Source organism: Schistocerca nitens, chromosome 1 (genome assembly GCF_023898315.1).
Source record: "Schistocerca nitens isolate TAMUIC-IGC-003100 chromosome 1, iqSchNite1.1, whole genome shotgun sequence".
Taxonomy (NCBI): Eukaryota; Metazoa; Arthropoda; class Insecta; order Orthoptera; family Acrididae; genus Schistocerca; species Schistocerca nitens.
In genome coordinates this window covers 541,206,156-541,228,418 of record NC_064614.1, presented here as the reverse complement: position 1 = coordinate 541,228,418, position 22,263 = coordinate 541,206,156, and the positions used below count along the sequence as shown (strand labels likewise).

The window sequence follows — 22,263 nt, the reverse complement described above, 5'->3', positions numbered from 1 at the left end:
ATGAAACTTCCTGGCAGATTAAAACTGTGTGCCAGACCAAGACTCGAACTCGGGACCTTTGCCTTTTGCGGGCAAGTGCTCTACCAACTGAGCTACCCAAGCAAGACTCACACCCCGTTCTCACAGCTTTACTTCTGCTAGTGCCTCGTCTCCTACCTTCCAAACTCTACAGAAGCTCTCCTGCAGTAAAGCTGTGAGAACGGGGCGTGAGTCATGCTTGGGTAGCTCAGCTCGTAGAGCACTTGCCCACGAAAGGCAAAGGTCCCGAGTTCGAGTCTTGGTCCGTCACACAGTTTTAATCTGCCAGGAAGCTTCATAAATCATTTTACTTGTTTTAGTTGCCTTTTGCACTTTGTTAATCATTGTTGCTACAACTGTCTCATCATCACTGATATCAGTTTCAATGCAGACATCATGTATTTTTTGCATTAGATTTAATATATTTCCATTATGAGAGGGATCCTGACTATTTTCTGTAGACAGTTTTCAGAGAAGGCATTTGATAATGTTTAAAAGAATGTCTTGTCATGTGTACCACTAACAAATCCCAAACTGTAATTATCTCAATTGATTATTGGGTGATTAAAGTCTTTCCAATGTTTACAGAATGATTGGGGGAATGTACATACAAGCAAAATGAAGTTCTGGGTTACATGAGGATGTGAGGCTGGTGGTTAATTGAAGGATCCAATTATAATCTCCCCCAATACTAATCCTTGCCTAAACAATCTTGTATGCAACTGCAATTTCTACCTTGATGGATTTGAGTTTCTTGTCTACTGTGACAAGTATGCCACATCCATTTCCCATTATCATATCCTTTCAACATATGCTCAAATTTTCCATGAAATCTCCTTGTTGTCAACTTCAGGTTTTAACCAGCTTGCTGTACCTAGTTCAATATGAACTTCACTGTTTTTAGGAGCACTTCAAACTCTGACATTTTCTTGTGAATGGGGCATTTTCTTGTGAATGCTTCAGCAATTAAACACTAGAATTTTAATACTCTCATCTTTGGTGTATTTCTTTGGATCTTATACTGATATTTCGAGGTCTCTTGCAGCTATCATTATCATGGAGAGTTGCTTAATCCAAAAAAATCTCTTATGTCCACCCATCACAGAGTCAGCTATCTGGGTTACAGCCTCTGATGTGTAGTGCACATCTGACCTCATTTAGGGGGCCCTTATAGTTCTCAATCCTATGCCACAAGTCCAGGAAGTCACAGCCTAGCTCATCACAAAACCTTTGCAGTCTCTGGTTTAAGTATTCAACTTGACTCAGTACCAGAGGTCACAATCTGTTCAGGGGACAATGTTGCAGATTGTGAGCTTTGTTGAAACTCCATGAGCAAGCTGATATTCTCAACCTTCTGTGCCAGTCACAAGAATGATCCAAGTATGACCTCAGAGCCCAGATGACAGGCATTGTTTGTCTCAGCATGTGCCACAACCTGCAATGGTTGCACACTGTTCACTCAATGGCTGCTGGAATAGTCTCTCCAAAATACTGAATGAGGCCCCTAGGCATACACATTGAATGCACATGGTGTTCCTTTTCATCTGTGATTTCATTTAAGAGTACCATTATTTGCCATACATTTGACTGCCAATGATTAATAGACCCCTACCCTTTGTGTTTACTCCCCCCCCCCCCCCCTTTTTCCCCTTTGACCTGAGGCAGCACATTTACCAGCAGGTGAAGTGAGACTCATTGGTACAGCTTCAATTACAATGGGTGTAACATCCTGAGTTCTCCTTGGTCTGTATCTCCCCTGTGTAGGATGTCTAGACCTACCACTCATGAACCATTCACAGTCAAGTGGATGAGTAGTGCTAGATCCTGTATTTCCTACAGAAGAGACAATGTCCACAGAACAGGTTATCATTTGAGGTATATCTGGTACACGACTCTTGGTAGCCCTTCCAACACGTCCATTCACAGCAAGTTCCAATTGCTTGACTGTAGCCTGGCCAATTTCCAGCTGCTTATGAACAGCAATTAACTCATTATGTACCCAAGAAAAGCAGACACAGTGGAGCTGTATTGCCCTAGGTGCAATATTTTACAGAACAGTAGACAAATAACTTTAAATTAAGCTTGTTGATTCACTTTTATAATATGTGATTATTTATAGTAACTGTGAAATAGGTTATGCACAACACTCATAATTTACAATTTTTCTCAAAAATAAACATTTGCAAGCATCCAAAACTTATCAGAAATATACTTGTTTCACATAAATGTATAATGAAATGTGACCAAAAGTATCTATAAAGCATGATTAAGTTTACTATTGATGATTATAGTACAAGACCTTGGAGTCCTTCATAGCAGCATGTCAAAACAAAATCTTCTTGGTTTTCAACTGCATCAATTCAAATAAAATACCCAAGCTTTCAATGGCTATCTCCAGCATTGTCATCAGGAGTAAAAAACACTGATTGCTGGGGCTGGTACAGTTTTCCACTCATATAAGCATGATTGTAGGCTATGGCACCAACCAGAGAGGGCCAAAACAACATTTACACAGAAGACAAGTTGAGCAAATCTTAGCAGCTCTGGCCTGCCATGAGACTGAGTGATGTCAAGTGGTACGAGGGGCTGGCACCATGTTTCAAACTCCCACTCAAGCCTCCCTACAAACATCAAGCATCTGTCTTTGCTTTCTCTCAGTATCCAGTGCCCATCCCCAAGCCCAACTAAGTGTGTACTTGTCTCTGTTAAAATTGTTGCTGTTTATTCTAATCTCAGCTGCCACCTTTGTAATGGAATCCCAGTGTCTTGATGCATGAGCCAAGACTTACCTTATCGAACTGTATTTTGTGCCTGTTTTCCAGGCAATTCTCAGCTATGCCCAACCTGTCAAGCTCCCTTTGTCTAATATGTTGCTTCTGCATGGTACACCACACGTCAACCGTGCTAGTTAATTTTACTAAAGAGGTGGGGAAGGGTAGCAAGTTACCATTCTTAGATGTTTTAGTTGAGTGAAAGGCAGGAGGCTGGCTTGGTCATTCAGTGTACAGCAAGCCAATGAACACTGATTGATATTTGAATGTCTATAGTTTTCCCCATCTGGTACACAAGAAAGCAATCCTGAACACATTACTACACAGAGCAAAGATTATTTGTGATGACAACCACTTACAGTATGAACAGCAGCATTAGAGATGTGTTCAGAGAGAATGGTTATGACAAGGAAGACATTTTTGCAGCTGAGTTAGCTCCTCTTGTAACCACAATCTATCATAGATACCTTGAACAAAAAATGGTGCCCAGTTCTTGGAAAAAAGTGCAGATCATACCTGTCTACAAGAAGAATAGTAGAAGTGATCCATAAAACTACTGTCCAGTACCCTTGACATTGATTTGTTATAGAATCATGTAACATATTCTGAGGTCAAACATGATGGCATATCTTGAACAGAATGACATCCTCCATGATAACCAGCATGGATTCTGAGAACATAAGTCTTGTGAAACCCAAATCACACCTTTCTCACAAGACATACTGAAAGCTTTAGATCAAGGAAGTCAGAAAGATGCAACATTTCTTGATGTCCAAAAAGCATTTGAATCAGTACTGCACCTACACTTATTGCCAAAAGTATGATCATCCATGGTATCAAGCAAAATTTGTGACTGGATTGAGGGCTTAATGGTAGGGAGGATGGAGCATGCTATCTTGGGAGAGTCATCATCAGATGTAGAAATAATTTCAGATGTGCCCCAGGGAAGTATATTGGGACCCTTGATGTTCATGTTGTGTATTAATAACCTTGCAGACAATATTAATAATAACCTCAGACTTTTTACCAGTAATGAAGTTATCTGTAATGAAGCTGCATATATATTCAGTCAGATCTAGATAAGATGTAACAGTGCTGCAAAGACTGGCAACTTGCTTTAAATGTTCAAAAATGTAAAATGGTGCACTTCAAAAAACGAAAAAACGTAATATCCTATGACTCTAATATCAATGAGTCACCACTGGAGTCGAACAATTCATAGAAATAACTGGGTGTACCACTTTGCAAGGATCTGAAGTGGAATCATCGCATAGGCACAGTCATGGGTAAAGCGGGGATAGACTTCGGTTTATTGGTAGAATACTATGGAAGTGCAATCTACAAAGGAGTTGACTTACAGATCACTCATATGACTGGTTCTAGAATATTGCTCAAGTGTGTGGGACACATACCAGATAGAGCTAATAGGGGATATTGAACATATACAGAGAAGGGCAGCATGAATGGTCACAGGTTTGTTTGATCCATGGGAGAGTGACACAGACATACTGAAAGAACTGAACTGTTAACAAAGTTTCAAGAACCAGCTTTAAATGATGACTCTAGGAATATACTACAACCCCCTATGTATTACTTATACAGGAATCATGAAAGTAATATTGGAATAATTACAGCACACACAGAGGTATTCAAACAATCATTCTTCCCATGCTCCATATGTGAATGGAAAGGGAAGAAACCCTAATAACTGGTACAGTGTGACTAAAAGTCCACCTTGACAGAGCCCCACATGCCTAAGTAAATCATATAATTGAAGTGCAGCAAATTACCTAGAGGTTGCCCACTAAAAACTCTTCCACCTCAACATCCATGCATTTCATAGGTCCACAACATAACTTGGGAGATTTTTACGATCCTTGTGATCCTGGTGGTCAAGTCAAGATTCCCATTCCCTGTGACACATGGCATTCCTCTGCCATGCTGTACAGTGGTCACTGAAGCATTTCCAGAGCTTATGGTACAAATATCTGGTTGCACTTACCAGTCCCCAGCTCAAGAACCCTGGAGTCACCAAGCCGGTGCTCTGAAAACAAATGCTGGGCCGGAGGACATATAAAAACTACTTGTGTGCCTGAAACTGAAGAGACAAATTTATTTAAATCCACCAATCTCAGTCCATTGATTAATTCATGAGAAAAATAGATGCAACAATTCTCCTGTTCACCTTTTCACTAACACTTTCTGTGTATTGGTTTATGATAGACATATAGGGTATAGCCACCTATTTCCCACCTTTCAAAACATGTGCAGATTACACCCACAGGGAAATAATCTGCAAGTGATGTTACCTCTACTTTTCTCAGCTGACAGTTCTTCTCTCAGAAGATACGTAGGTGACATAGGGAATGCAATGTCCTTCAGGATTTTTAGTAAAGAGAGCCACAAGTTTTGTAATATAACAGATGTTCCCAGATTAACATTCCAATCATTTTCATGACTCTTTTGTTCCTTAAGTATTCTTTTTTATTTTAGAAGTTTACTTTAGAATGCAGACAAACTGCACAGTGAATTATTTCAGTTAGGATTCATATTAATGTGAAAAGGTTTTAACACATACAAAGTCAATACATTAAATCATATTGTCTTTGTTGTAGAAGATTTTGCTTGATAAATTCTTCCTTGTTTGTGAGAAGCTGCTTCTTAAAAAATTAATTGAACTAGTTTGATATCATTACCATCCCTTCCTGTTTTGAAATAATCTTCCTATCTCTACATTCAACATTCATGATAATCTATTGTGCACATTCTAATTTTTGTCCACCCCTACAGTTTCCTTCTCTGTTTCTTCATGTAGCATCATTGAGATGTTGATGGAAGCTATGGCAGATGCCCCTTAACTTTTCTCATAAAATGTCATAAATCAACTGACAACATTAATGTACAGTTCTTGTCATATCTGCCATTTCAAATTAAAGTTGAAACTATTGTACAACTTTCAGATACTGTTAGAACTGTCATTATCACAATTTGGAGACATAAATGTCACGAAGTCCACATACTTTGCTTACTTCCACTCCATTATGTGTTATGGCATCATCTTCTGGGGCAATTCACCCTCATCTAAAAAAATCTTCCTCATGCAGAAAAATGTAGTCCGTATAATGTGCAGAGTACCCCCAAGAACCTCCTGTCGTACACTCTTTAAAAAACTTTCCACAACCTGCCAGTATATTTTTTCCCTAATTAGTTTCTTGGTTGACAATCCTGTCCACTATGAAACCAATGAAAGCTTTCATTATCACAATACAAGAAAGAAGGCTGACCTCCACTTTGAACTAAAAAGTTTAACCCGGGTACAGAAAGGAGTGCATTACTCCAGGGTCAAAATATTTAACTTATTACCGAGCTATATAAAAAGTCTACATAGTAACAGTGCATCATTCAAAAACAATCTAAAGACATATTTAATCGAGAAAACGTTTTACTCACTTGATGAATACTTCAACAGAGAAAAGTAGTCTTTGTATGTATTTATATTTACTGTTGTTTGTTTATGTTCTTTTTGTTCCTATTTGTAACCATATACTTACTGTGACAAATAGGCTTTTGCAATGTGATAAACTTTGCATAATGTATTATTCCTACGACTTTATTTTAGTTCATTATTATTTTTGCAAGTCTTATGTAATTTGTGTCTAGTTCTGCTCTTGTAAACTAATTGATACCATAGTCTGTGAACATATATTACTCAAGTCGTTCTACATCCTAGCATCATACGCATAACAGGATCTATGGAATTTGTAGATAAATAAATAAATAAATCATTGTTGTTGTTGTTGTTGTTGTTGTTGTTGTGACCTTCAGTTCAGAGACTGGTTTGATGCAGCTATCCATGCCATTATATCCTGTGCAAGCCTCTTCATCTCTGAGTAAGTACTGCACTCTACATCTTTCTGAATCTGCTTAATGTATTCATCTCTCAGCCTCCCTCTATGATTCCCCCCCCCCCCCCCCACACACACACTTCACTCCAGTACTAAATTGGTGACCCCTTGATGCCTTAGAATGTGTCCCACTAACCGATCCCTTCATCTAGTCAAGTTGTTTCACAGATTCCTCTTCTACTCAATTCTATTCTGTACTTCCTCATTAGTTACATGATCTAACCATCTAATCTTCAGCATTCTTCTGTAGCACCACATTTCGAAAGCTTCTATTCTCTTCTTGTCTAAACTAGTTATCGTGCATGTTTCACATCCATACATGGCTTCAGAAAAAGACTTCCTGACACTTAAATCTATACTCGATGTTAACAAATTTCTCTTCTTCAAAAACGCTTTCCTTGCCATAGTCAGTCTACATTTTATATCCTCATCAGTTATTTCCTTCCCAAGTAGCAAACTCATTTACTTCTTTAAGTGTATCACTTCCTAATCTTATTCCCTCAGCATCACCTGATTTAATTCAACTACATTCCATTATTCTCATTTTGCTTTTGTTGATGTTGATCTTATTCCATTTAAGACACTGTTCTTTCTGTTCAGCTGCTCTTCCAGGTCCTTTGCTGTCTCTGGCAGAATTACAATGTCACTGGCAAACCTCAAAGATTTTATTTCTTCTCCATGGATTTTAATTCCTACTCCATTCTCAAAAGCTTCCTCTGTGCCTACAAATGCTAGAAATGTAGGTTTACCTTCCCTGAATCTATCTTCTAAGATAAGTCGTAGGGTCAGTATTGCCTCGCATGTTCCATCATTTTTACGGAATCCAAACTGATCTTCCCCGAGGTTGGCTTCTTTCAGTTTTTCCATTCATCTGTAAATATTTCATGTTAGTATTTTGCAACTGTGATTTATTAAACTGATAGTTCAGTAATTTTCACAACTGTCAACACCTGCTTTCGTTGGGATTGGAATTGTGTTCTTCTTTTGGGATTGGCATTATATTCTTCTTGAAGTGTGAGGGTATTTTGCCTGTCTCATAAATCTTGCTCACCAGATGGAAGAGTTTTCTGGTGGTTGGCTCTCCCAAGGCTATCAATAGTTCTAATGGAATGTTGTCTACTCCCGGGGCCTTGTTTTGACTTTGGTCTTTCAGTGCTCTGTCAAATTCTTCATGCAGTATCATACCTCCCATTTCATCTTCATCTACATCCTCTTCCATTTCCATAATATTGCCCTCAAGTACATCGTCCTTGTATAGACCCTCTGTATACTCCTTCCACCTTTATGATGTTGATGATGATGATGATGTTTGGTTTGTGGAGCGGTCAACTGCGTGGTCATTGACGTCCGTAAAACGTCCCAATTTGTTCGCAGTCCAATTTGTACACAGTCCAATCTAGCCACTGTCACAAATGATGATTATGAAGTGATGAGGACTACACAAACATCCCTAGGCAGAGAAAAATCTCCAACCCGGCCGGGAATCGAACCCAGGACCCCGTGATCCAGAGGCTCCACCTTGATGCTTTCCCTTCTTTGCTTAGGACTGGTTTTTCATCTGAGCTCTTGATATTCATACAGGTACTCACTCCTCTTTTCTTCAAATGTCTCTTTAATTTCCCTGCAGACAGTATCTATCTTACCCCTAATGAAACGTGCTTCTACATCCTTACATTTGTCCTCTAGCCATACCAGCTTTGCCATTTTGCACTTCCTGCCAATCTCATTTCTGAACATTTGTATTCCTTTTTACATGCTTCATTTTGCGCATTTTTATATTTTCTCCTTTCATCAATTAAATTCAATATATCCTCTGTTACCCATGGATTTCTACTAGCCCTTATCTTTTTACCTACTTGATCCTCTGCTGCCTTTACTATTTCATCCCTCAAAGCTACCAATTCTTCTTCTACTGTATCTCTTTTCCCCTGTTCTTGTCAATTGTGCCCTAATGCTCTCTCTGAAATTCTCTGCAGCCTCTGGTTCTTTCAGTTTATCCAAGTCCCATCTCCTTAAATTCCTACCTTTTTGCAGTTTCTTCAGTTTTTGCCTACAGTTCGTAACTAATAAATTTTGGTCAGAGTCCACATCTGTCCCTGGAAATGTCTTGCAGTTTAAAACCTGGCTCCTAAATCTCTGTCTTACCATTATATGATCTATCTGAAGCCTTCCAGTGTCTCCAGGCCTCTTCCATGTATACAACATTCTCTCATGATTATTAAATGACGTGTTAGCTATGATTAAGTTATGCTCTGTGCAAAATTCTACCAGGCGACTTCCTCTTTCATTCCTTATCCCCAGTCGATATTCACCTATTACTTTTCCTTCTCTTCCTTTTCCTACTATCAAATTCCAGTCCCCCATTACAATTATATTTTTGTCTACCTTAACTATCTGAATAATTTTTTTTATTGCATCATACATTTCTTCAATCTCTTCATCATCTGCACAGCTAGTTGGCATTTAAACTTGTACTGCTGTGGTAGGCATGGTCTTCATGTCTATCTTGTCTACAATAATGTGTTCACTATGCTGTTCATAGTAGCTTATCTGCAATCCTATTTTTCGTATTCATTATTAAACCTACTCCTTCATTACCCTTACTTGATTTGGTATTTATAACCCTGTATTCACATGACCAGAAATCTTTTTCTTTCTTCCACAGAACTTCACTAATTCTCATTATATCTAACTTTAAACTATCCATTTCCTTTTTTAAATTTTCTAACCTACCTGTCCGACTAAAGGATCTGACATTCCAAGCTCTGATCCATAGAATGCCAGTTTTGTTTCTGCTGATAACAACATCCTTCTGAGTAGTCCCTGGCCAGAGATCATCATTTAACCATACAGAAAAGCTGCATGTCCTTGGGAAAAATTACGGTTGTAGTTTCCCCTTTCTTTCATCCATTCGCAGTACAAGGCCGTTTTGGTTGAAGTTACAAGGCCAGATCAGTCACTCATCCAGACTCAACTACTGGGAAGGCTGTTGCTCCTGTTCAAGAACTACAAGTTTGTCTGGATTCTCAACAGATACCCCTCTGTTGGGGTTGCACCTGCGGTAAGGCTATCTGTTTTGCTGAGGCCCGCAAGCCTCCCCGCCAACAGCAAGGTCCATGGTTCATGTAACTGCTAGTATGTGCATTGTAGGCCTTCCAGTATTCACACAGATAATGTGTGTGAATAAGAACAAAAATTGTGGATACTACATGAAACTAGTTGTCGACTCATACAATGGCCATCACCAAACTGTGGATTACCATTAAGTTGATCAGCTGGTCATTGAATTTGCTGCACACCAAAATGTGTTAACTTAGGATTCGAACAGCTGCTTCAATACCCATGTTATTTTAACATTCTCCAAGCACCATCTCTGAACTGTTAAGCTGTCCCTCTAGCACACACTCTGTACACACAACACCCTTTACCTCAACTTCCATGGACCTGTGACCTCAGCTCTCTGCTAACCATTTCTCTGCTCTCACCTTTTCCTCCCCTATCATTTTCGAACCCATTCCAGTTTCTTAACATTATACTCCTCCGCTCCCCCCCCCCTCCCTGCCTCTCTCTCTCTCCCCCTTCCTCTTCCTCCGCACTACTATAGAGAGGCACATATTTCCCTCTCTCCTGCTTCATAGTACTTCCATACAGCCTCCTAGCACCACATCTTGTTGCCTAAATATGTCTCCAATATTTTGAAGGTGTCCTATCCCCTATATGTTCCTCCTTGACAATTCCTGTATTTGGTGACTCAACAGTTTATGCATTCTGTTAATTAAGATTTGATTTTTTTTTTTTTTGTTTTGTTTTTTAACATTGTATATGGGCATTACGATGGAGGTCAGAGTATCATGTTCTCTCCCATTGCTGTTACTCCAGCGTCAAGCGCATTCACTGTCATTGGGGAACTTCATATGTTCATCGATGATCTCATTCTGAGTAAAAGTGAATTTAGTCATCACGAAACAGAGTTCTCTTTTTTCCACTATGAACTGTAATGTCCGTCTTTTATCTGTTGCTTGTTTTTCATCATGCTGCGCTGCTGTTGTCTACTGATGTGTGTATGTTTGTCATTGAAGTAGTTTGCATGTCTAACGTCAGTTTAAGTTCTTCAAGTTGCTCCCCACCTTTTTTTTTTGTGTGTGTGTGTGTGTGTGTGTGTGTGTGTGTGTGTGTGTGTGCGCGCGCGAGCGCGCCCCCCCCCCCCCCCCCCCCCCCCCTGCTGGAGGCTAACTGCATCTCCATGATCTTCTGTAAAGCCTCTGGATTCGATAATCTCGATCATAGTTCTTCTTCTTGTTTACTGTTAGTTTACAGGGTCACAACTTTAGCCTATGCTTGACTTATTTAGAGATAAAAAAACTTGAGATTGACCTAACACTTTATTTTGCAAACTGAGAAAAGTGAAGTAAAATGTAATGAAATGGAGCTCTCTCTGCCAAGAAAACAAAGAATAAGCATTTGTCATAGAATAATCACCAATGTCCAGTGTACACTTCTATTACATCGGTGGTGGTGCTTACAACCTAAGTAAAAGGGTTTTTGCTTGTTTTGTACATTTACAATCCCTATGTTCTTATGGAATTATCTTGAGACAAATCTGGGATAAAAGTTTCTGTTAGCTACACGGCAAAAAACAGTGTTTTATTTTTAAACAGTACAGCAAGTAATGTGGTAATGTAAACAGGCCTATGTTGTTACAGCTGTTACTAACTATTTTCAACACAAAAAGCAAAACATACTGAACTGAGCTTCTCAATTAACTTTATGTCTGTATTGACTCCATTTTGAATTGTTTTCCAACTGGTCCTCATGAATTTTACTTTCAGTGTCTCAGTTAGTATGTGAGAAGGCTGTGCATGACCATTTTATATTAAATCATTTTTTGTTAAATTCTACTAAGAATATGAAAGATTCAGAGGGGAATTATGTGTTCTGGTGCAGAGATACCAACAAGCTCCAGTTTAACACAAAACAATAAAATATGACTCTCTACCAATATAAAAGAAAATTAAAAACGTGCCTCAGTAGCCACCCCTTTCAACAAATGAAATACATTCAAGCATAAAAGTTACTATCAGCTACATGGCAAATAGCTGTGTTCATTGATAACCACCATGACAATAGTAATTATCTACAAACAGGGTTGTTTTCTTTGAAAAAATATTAATGTGATCAAATAAGCATTCCGTTACAGATAAAAGATGAACAGCAGTTATTCACTGTAGCTGAGGAAGCCTCAAATTCTTTCAAGGAAGCTGCTTTCTTCCTAATTTGCTAAGTTACATTTATCTGGCCTAAGCACAGATAGTGTCAAGTAGTATTATTGATAGCTTATTATTAATACAATGTACATAATATGTTTCTACAAGTAACTTGTCTTTTGTTAGCATATCCATTAAATCTTTCCCAAATCCATAAAAGTTCTTCTTGATAGAATCTAGAGATTATGATGAATGTAAGGTCATTTCTTTTTGCTATGAGATTACCGTAAGAATATAACAAAGACAGTTTCATCATATGTCACCAGAAATTTGGCACAATAAGGTGATGGTAATATAAGTAAAACAGGGTGGAGCAGAGGAAACACATGTTTTTTGAACCACAAGTACGTGGCAAGGTGTTGACCTTGAATGAATGTTGGCAGACTGCCTTTACAATGTAGTTTTAGTCACTATGGAGAGTTGGAGTGTAGAGAATCGTGTGTTCATTGTTGAGCAGTGCTTTAGAAACAATGATTCTGTAGTCACAGTGTCTAATCCGTCAAAATTTTAGAGTTGGACTTTGAGGTGCAGTGCCTGATCGAAATACTGTACTCCGATGGATTGCAACATTTAGAAGTACTGGATCTGTAATGAAAAAGAAACCACCTAATCTTCCCCGTTCAGTTCGTACTCCGGAAAACAGGCTGTAGTGCTGGGTATGTCACGTCGTTCACTATACCACATCTTACATGATGATCTTAAGTTTCACCCATACAAGATAATGATCGTCCAGCAGCTTAGTGAAGGAGATTTTGTGCAGTGCAGAGAGTTTTTTCACGTAATGGACAAAAGTTTTACGGAAGATGCAGGTGCTACAATCTCCATGAGTGATGAAACACATTTTCATGTAGACGGTTATATCAGTGTTCAAAATTGTCAGTATTGGCCACCAGAGAACCCACATGAATTACACCAAAGACCTCTCCACAGTTTAAAAGTAACAGTGTAGTGCTGCATTTCAAAGATGGGAATTGTTGGACCCTATTTTTTTGAAGAGGAAGGAACTGCAGTTACTGTGACATCAGAATGCTACGTTAAAATGTTAAACTACTTTCTTCATCCAGAACTTGAAAGGCATCAAGTGAACATGAGAGAAATATGGTTTCAGCAGGATGGTGCCACAGCTCACACGGTGAGAGCATCCATGGAAGTGGTTCGATGAATGTTCCCAGGACATGTTATTTCAAGATATGGTGATGTTTACTGGCCCCCTTGCTCACCTGATTTGTCGATATGCGGCTTCTTTTTGTGGGGGATATTTAAAATCAAAAGTCTACATGAACAAGCCTCGCACAATCGATGATGTGAAGAATAATTCCATTTGTCAGGAAATTGAAGCAGTGCTGAATGAAATGTTGGAGAGAGCCATGTGTAACTTTTGGGAGGGGATCCAAATTTGTATCCAGCAAGAAGGACGTCATCTCCAAGACATTATCTTTTGAACCTAATTGTTGTCATTGTGGTGTTCAGTCCTGAGACTGGTTTGATGCAGCTCTCCACACTACTCTATCCTGTGCAAGCTCCTTCATCTCCCAGTATCTACTGCAACCTACATTCTTCGAATCTGCTTACTGTTTTCATCTCTTGGTCTCCCTCTAGGATTTTTACCCTCCACACTGCCCTCCAATACTAAATTGGTGATCCCTCGATGCCTCAGAACATGTCCTACCAACCGATCCCTTCTTTTAGTCAAGTTGTGCCACAAATTTCTCTTCTCCCCAATTCTATTCAGTACCTCCTCATTAGTTATGTGATATACCCATCTAATCTTCAGCATTCTTCTGTAGCACCACATTTTGAAAGCTTCTATTCTCTTCTTGTCTAAACTATTTGTCGTCCATGTTTCACTTGCTTACATGGATACACTCCATACAAATACTTTCAGACTTCCTGACATTTAAATCTATACCCGATGTTAACAAATTTCTCTTCTACAGAAACGCTTTTGCTTGCCATTGCCAGTCTACATTTCATATCCTCTCTACTTCAGCCATCATCAATTATTTTGCTCCCCAAATAGCAAAACTCCTTTACTACTTTAAGTGTCTCATTTCCTCATATAATTCCCTTAGCATTGCCCGATTTAATTAGACTACATTCCATTATCCTCATTTTTCTTTTGTTTATGTTCATCTTATATCCTCCTTTCAAGACACTGTCCATTCCGTTCAACTGCTCTTCCAATTAGAATGTCACTGGCGAACCTCAAAGTTTTAATTTCTTCTCCATGGATTTTAATTCCTACTCCAAATTTTTCTTTTGTTTCCTTTACTGCTTTCTCAATATACATATTGAATAACATTGGTGTAATAGGCTGCAACCCTGTCTCACTCCCTTCCCAGCCACTGCTTCCCTTTCATGCCCCTCAACTCTTAGAACTGCCTTCTGGTTTCTGTACAAATTGCAAATAGCCTGTTGGTCCCTGTGTTTTACCCCTGCCACCTACAGAATTTGAAAGAGAGTATTCCAGTCAACATCGTCAAAAGCTTTCTCTAAGTCTACAAATGCTAGAAACGTAGGTTTGCCATTCCTTAATCTATCCTCTAAGAGAAGTCGTAGGGTCAGTATTGTCTTATATATTCTAACATTTCCACGGAGTCCAAATTGATCTTCCCCATTGTCGGCTTCTACCAGTTTTTCCATTTGTCTGTAAAGAATTCATGTTAGTATTTTGCAGTCATGACTTATTAAACTGATAGTTCAGTAATTTTCACATCTGTCAACACCTGCTTTTTTGGGATTGGAATTATTATATTCTTCTTGAAGTCTGAGGGTATTTCACCTGTCTTGTACATCTTGATCACCAGATGGTAGAGTTTTGTCAGGACTGGCTCTCCCAAGGCTATCAGTAGTCCTAATGGAATGTTATCTACTCCTGGGGCCTTGTTTCAACTTAGGTCTTTCAGTGCTCTGTCAAACTCTTCACACAGTATCTTATGTTCCATTGCATCATCATCTACATCATTTTCCATTTCCATAATATTGTCCTCAAGTACATCACCCTTGTATATACCCTCTATATATTCCTTCCACCTTTCAGCTTTTGCTTCTTTACTTAGAACTGGGTTTCCATCTGAGCTGTTGATATTCATACAAGTGGTTCTCTTTTCTCCAAAGGTCTCTTTAATTTTCCTGTAGGCAGTATCTATCTTACCGCTAGTGAGATATGCCTCTACATCCTTACATTTGTCCTCTAGCCATCCCTGTTTTTTCCAACCTACCTGCCCAATTAAGGGATCTGACATTCCACACTCCGATCCGAAGAACACGTTTTCTTTCTCCTCTGCATAATGACGTCCTGCTGAGTAGTCCCCGCCCAAAGATCCAAATGGGGGACTATTTTACCTCCAGAATATTTTACCCAAGCGGACGACATCATCATTTAACCATACAGTTAAGCTGCGTGCCCTCGGTAAAAATTACGGCTATAGTTTCCCCTTGCTTTCAGCCGTTTGCAGTACCAGCACAGCAAGGCCGATTTGGTCAATGTTACAAGGCCAGATCAGTCAATCATCTAGACTGTTGCCACTGCAACTACTGAAAAGGCTGGTGCCCCTGTTCAGGAACCAGCCTGGCCTCTCAATAGATACCATTGTGGTTGCATAGATACCATTGTGGTTGCACCTACGGTACAGCTATCTGTATCACTGAGGCATGCAAGCCTCCCCACCAACGACAATGTCCATGGTTCATGGGGGGAGGGGAGGGGGGGGGCAACCTATTTAAAGTATGTATATTTCAAAACTGCATTAAAAATCTATCACTTAAATGGTTGTTTTTATTATTTTATCAAACCGTGTCCCAGTCATTCAATAGTGAAAAACTTGAGTTTCCTCTGCTCCACCCTGTATATAGTTTTTCATGCCCCTTCTCAATTTTGTTGCAAATAAAATGAATTGCTTATTTTACAGGAATGAATTGCCATACGATATTGCACTGATGAAACTGAGCACTCCTTTCACACTAAATAGCTATGTATCTGCTATTTCACTTCCAACTAGCTCTGCTTTCATAGCACAAGGTTAGTAACATCTTTCTTTTTAACTTGTCTTCTATATGAACCAGAACTAAATGTACTATTACAAAGCACAAAGGTATAGTAAAGAAATCAGATCCATTTCATTTAAAAGTAGTATGTATAGTTAGTATAGTTAGATATATACAGTCTAACTTATTATGTACAGTACTTTTCCACTGAAAAGATCCTTTTTTTTACTCTTAAACTTTTATGTGTCATTTTCTTTAAGAATTAAGCATAACACAAAGATAAAGCTATTACTTATGTTGTTATATTATGATCAATATCTGAATAGGAAGGGAAGATTAGAGCCCCTAAGGCTGAACTGGATAGTGCTTGGGAGGAACTGATGAGGTTAAGGGGGGACAAGGGTGAAGACTGGTGGGAAGTGACAGCAAGGAAAAGGGGCCACAGAAAGAGAACAGTATATTGGCAGAAACAATTCACTTGCCTTGCTACCTCAGTTAGCTAAGGAAGAGGCTCAGGTAAATTTAAGTGTAATCAGCACTGAATGCACTTTCACCAGTAAACCAACTGTTTCAAAAAAAGTAGAAAGTAGGAGGAAAGTTCTGTTGTTAGGCAGTAGCCATGGAAGAGGTGTGTGCCAGATTTTGCAAGAAAAATTAGGTGACAGGTACCAGGTCACAAGTTTTTTCAGGCCCAGTGAATGTCTTAGCCAAGTGATAGAGCATGTAGGATCATTGTGCAAGGGTTTTACTAAGCAGGATTGTGTTGTGGTAGTGGGTAGAGTGGGAAACAGTATGTACAGGGATCAGGGCTACAATATTGAGTGTGGTCTGATAAACATAGCATCTGCAATGAACTGTACAAATGTTGTCTTGGTTCATGCTTTCATGTTGCGTGATTGACCCCTATTGAATAGTTCTGTCAGGAGGGTGAGTATGAAGCTAGATCAGCTACTTTGGGTGGTTACTTTTTCAGGTGTAGGTTTTGTTCCTGTTGATGGTATTGGTAGGTGAGACTTCACAATACATGACCTGCATCTCAGTAGGTGGGGGTGGGGGGTACTGAAACTCATGGGAGTACCTCTTTTTTAGGCTAAGATCAGTGTCCAGTGATTCAACATTGAATGAAATTAAGCTTAATGAGAAGCTCAGACAGGAACATATTAGAGATGTTAAAACATCACAAGATTCTCATAAAAGTACATTGAAAAATAGTGTTAGTATGTCACAAGATTCTCATAAAAGCACAGTGAAAATTAATGTTAGTATATTGCAGCAGAATATCAAGGTATTAAAAAACAGAGTAGACGAGCTTCTTGTTTGTTTATAAGATTTAGAAACTGAGTGTGGAATAGGTGTACTGTGCCTGTGTGGACATCATACAGTCACAGATATGGAAAAGGTAAATGTAGGCAGATATAACCTTTCAGCACATGTAAGTAGAGACACTATGGAGAGAGGAGGAGTTGCCATATACGTTAAAATCTGTCATAGTGTGAAAAATTTAGAAAGTAAAAATGTTGTGTGGAGCAACCTATAGAAGCATGTACAGGTGAGCTTAAACTAAGTAATGGTACTTTTATAATTATAGCCATGCGTAGGTCCCCATTGGGAAATTTTAGCTGTTTTTGTAAAACTTGAATTCCTTGTTATGCTACAGTATCTGTCAGACAGAGAGAAGCAAATTATTGTTTTGGGGATTTCAGTGTAGATTTTCTGAAAGAGTCTGATAAAAAGCTTGACCTTTGAAGTGTTACTTGGTTCTTTCAATTTGATGTCAGTTATTGATTTTCCTACTTGTATAGTACAGGAAAGCAGCACACTGATAGATAATGTTTTTATAGACCAAGATAAATTTAATCAAATATAAACTTTTTCTGTAAAGAATGGTTTGTCTGATCATGATGCACAGCTACTGTAGTTACAGTGTATGACATAGTTACATACAGTAATGCAAAATAGTCCTGCAAAAGAGTGCAGTCAATTAACAATTTAACAATTGAAAATTTTAGGGAAAACCTGCAACAGTTAGACTGGAATGAGGTGTATAAGGACCTGATGCTAATTTAAAATTTAATCTATATCATGATACCTTTGTGAGTATATTTGAAAACAGTTTCCCTCAGAAAACAGTGAAATACATTTGTAAGAAACCATCTAAAATGCCATGGCTTACTAAAGGGATAAAAATATCTTGTAAACAGAAAAGGGAAATGATCTTATAACTAGAAGGAGTAATGATCCAGAAACAGTGAAACATTATAAAAACCACTGGACTGTATTAAGAAAAGTTATTAAAAAGTCCAAAAGTATGTGTATTAGTCTGAGATAGGCACATCTGATAATAAAATTTAAACGAAGTAGAATATTGTTAAAAGGGAAACAGCACAACCGAGGAAGACTGTATTTCTATCAAACTCAATGAAAAGTTTGTTAACAAAAAGTCAGAAGTAGAAAACGTTTTTAATAATTTTTTTAATCATCCACATAGGATCCAGCTGGTCAATAGAAAATGCAAGGCATTATATGGAAGAGGCAATACCTATTCAATTTGATAAAATTGAAATTCAACCCACCTATCCTACTGAAATTAGGAAAATAATAAACTCACTCAAAACTAAAGAAACACATGGAATTGATGGCAATTCCAGCAGAGTTCTAAAAGCTTGTTCACAGCAGATAAGTAAGATTCTCATCCACATACGTAGCAGCTCACTGAAACAGGGCATTTTTCCAGATAGACTGAAATACACTATTGTTAAACCATTGCACAAAAAAGGGGATAGGTCTGATACTAACAACTACAGCCAGTCTCACTTCTGACAGCTTTACCCAAAATTTTTGAAAAAGTAATGTATTCAAGAATAGCATCACGTTTGTTAAAACTGAAGTACTACGAAACGTTAATTTGGTTTTCAGAAAGGCTTTTCAACAGAAAATGCTATATATGCTTTCATTGATCAAATATTAAATGCTTTGAATAACTGAAAATCACCATTGTGATATTTTGTTATCTCAAAGACTTTTGACTGTGTGAATCATAAAATTCTTCTAGATAACCTCAATTATTATGGTATGAGTGTGATAGTGAACAAATGGTTCAATTCATATTTAACTGGGAGAATACAGAAGGTTAAAATTAACAGTACAGATAGTCTGCAAAAATCAGCGAAGTCCTCTAACTGGAGGGTGTCCCACGTGGTTCAGTCAGAGGTCTCTTATTGTTCTTAATACACACATCAAAAAAAGTTTTGCATCACCCTGGTTCCCAGAACTTTTGAAGATAAACGTTGACTGTGGATATTGTATCACTGACACAGTCCCTCTGACTGTTCAGAGATGTCACTAAACCCACCCAAAGATGAAAATAACCATGCATGAGCAGTAACTATTTGACAGACAGGTCCCAACAGCCAATAAGTTCCAGTCATTCCACCAGGAAGGACGTACACCGCTCGTGTTGTCTGTAGTTCAACCATGCCTAGACGGTCAATACTGCGGTTCGATCTTGTCCGCATTGTTACTTTGTGCAAGGAAGGGCTCTCGACAAGGCAATTCGGAGTGAACCAAAGCGATGTTGTTCGAACATGGAGGAGATACAGAGAGGAACTGTCGATGACATGCCTCGCTCAGTCCGCCCAAGGGCTACTACTGCAGTGGATGACCACTACCAACGTATTATGGCTCGGAGGAACCCTGACAGCAATGCCACCATGTTGAATAATGCTTTTTGTGCAGCAACAGGATGTTGTGTTATGACTCAAACTGTGCGCAATAGGCTGCATGATGTCCAACTTCACTCCCGATGTACATGGCGAGGTCCATCTTTGCAACCAGGACACCATGTAGTGTGGTACAGATGGGCCCAACAACAAGCCAAATAGACCGCTCATTACTGGCATCACGTTCCCATCACCGATAAGTGTCGTGTACGCCTTCAACCAGACAAACGTCAGAGACATGTTTGGAGGCAACCTGGTCAGGCTGAATGCCTTAGACACACTGTCCAGTAAGTGCAGCAAAGTGGAGCTTCCCTGCTGTTTTGGGGTGGCATTATGTGGGGCTGACGCACGCCATGGTCATGGAAGGCACCGTAATGGCTGTGTGATACATGAATGCCATCCTCTGACTGATAGTGCAGCCATATCAGCAGCATATTGGTGAGGCACTGGTCTTCATGGATGACAATTTGCACCACCATCGTGCACATCTTGTGAATGACTTCCTTCAGGATAACGACACTGCTTGACTGGAATGGCCAGCATGTTCTCTAGACATGAACCCTATCAAACATGCCTGGGATAGGCTGTTTATGGACGACACCAACCACTATGCCAAATCGTCATTGAGGAGTGGGACAGAGCCTTGATGAACTTGTGGATAGTATGCCACGATGAATACAGGCATGTATCAATGCAAGAAAACGTGCTACTGAGTATTAGAGGTACTGGTGTTTACAGCAATCTGGACCAATACCTCTGAAGATCTCACTGTAGGATGGTACAACATGCAATGTGTGGTTTTCATGAGCAATAAAAAGGGCGGAAATGATGTTTATGTTGATCTCTATTTCAGTTTTCTGTTCAGGTTCCAGAACTCTCAGAACCGAGGTGATGCAAAACTTGTTTTGATGTGTGTATACACTAATGACTTGCCACTCTGTATTGATGAAGATGCAAAGTTAGTTCTTTTTGCTGATGATACAAGTATAGTAATCACACCCAACAAACAAGAATCAGCCAGGGAAATCGTAAATAATGTCTTTCTGCAAATGGACACATACGAGGGTTGTTTTTTAAGTAAGGGCCGTTCGCTTGTATAGTCCCGTAGTTCGCGCAGACGCCGCAACAAGCCACCGTGCCACTTGCCGGCATCCTTCCCGTTCACACTGATGCAAGTTGCAGCTCTGTAGCTGACATGTACGCATCGCTGTGCTACTTTATAATGTTTACGATTATTGAATCGCCCGCCACGTGTGAGATAAGGTTAGTGATACGTTTTTTGACTGCGAGAAGCCTATCAGCTGCAGAAATTCATCGTCAGTCAAGAGAAGTTTATGGCTTGAATGCAATGAGTGAAGGTAAAGTGCGTCAATGGGTTAGAGAGTTTAAAAATGGCCGTCAAAACGTCCATGACGAAGAATGCTCAGGCCGGCCCTCTGTGATCACTGATGATATGGTGGCTGCAGTCGAAACAAAGATTCGTGAGGACAGAAGATTCACAATTTCCACTCTTTCTTTGGAATTTCCACAAGTTTCAAGATCAGTTTTGTACTAAATTGTGTCTGAAAACCTAAACTTTAAGAAACTGTGTACTCGGTGGGTACCCAGACTCCTCACAGAGGACTACAAAGGGAAGAGATTTGCCACTTCAAGGGACTTTTTGATTCGTTACGAGGAAGAAGGGGATGACATGTTGAGTGAAATTGTCACTGGAGATGAAACATTGGTATCCCATATCACTCCCGAAAGCAAGCGACAATCGATGGAATGGCGACACACAACCTCATCCGTCAAGGTCAAAGCCAAACAGACGCTGTCAAAGCACAAGATTATGGCAACTGTGTTCTAGGACCGGCACGGTGTTTTGCTAGTGGATTTATACCACGAGGAACGACAATCAACTCAGATGCCTACTGCGCAACTCTAAAGAAGCTCCGCAGAGCAATTCAAAACAAAAGGTGCGGCATGCTGACAAAAGGAGGTTTGCTCCTGCACGATAACACTAGGCCTCACACCTCTCAAAAGACTCGGTATTTGATTGATTCTTTTGGCTGGGAAGTTTTGGACCATGCACCATACAGCCCCGACCTTGCTCCTAGCGATTTTCACCTTTTCCGGTACCTGAAACACCATCTTGGCGGGCAGCGCTTCAATGACGACGATGAAGTGAAAGCGGCCGTGAACTCTTGGCTGTCGGAGCAGGCGGCCAAATTCTTTGAAGAGGGAATTAAAAACTTAGTTGTACGGTATGACAAGTGCTTAAATAAACAAGGCAACTATGTAGAAAAATAGGTAAAAGTGTGTAGAATCAGAAAATAAAAGTTTTTTTACAAAAGTATTTGTATCTTTTTTTAAAAAATAAAAATGGCACTTACTTAAAAAACAACCCTCATACTATATTTTGAGACAACACAGTATGTACAATTCTGTGCAGAATTAAAAGTCTGTTGCTACGGCAGAAAATTCAAAATTTCTTTGTGTGTTCATTTATGAGAAATTGAATTGGAAGAAACACACTGATGATAAGTTTGGTGATAAACATATCAGTAATTAGCCTACTATGCCTAGTTTCATTCACTGCTTTCATATGGCATCAAAT

At 39.2% G+C, this 22,263-nt stretch overlaps 1 protein-coding gene across 4 annotated transcripts in view; it reads left to right on the top strand.

The window, feature by feature from the left end:
• The window catches only part of LOC126253992 (trypsin-1-like), a 180,739-nt gene that overhangs the window by 113,637 nt on the left and 44,839 nt on the right, over positions 1-22,263 (top strand). For all 4 annotated transcript variants that reach the window (XM_049955275.1, XM_049955276.1, XM_049955274.1 and 1 more), the window contains one exon: positions 15,870-15,979. In XM_049955275.1, coding sequence (XP_049811232.1) covers positions 15,870-15,979 — 110 coding nt within the window. The remainder of the gene's footprint in view (positions 1-15,869; positions 15,980-22,263) is intronic.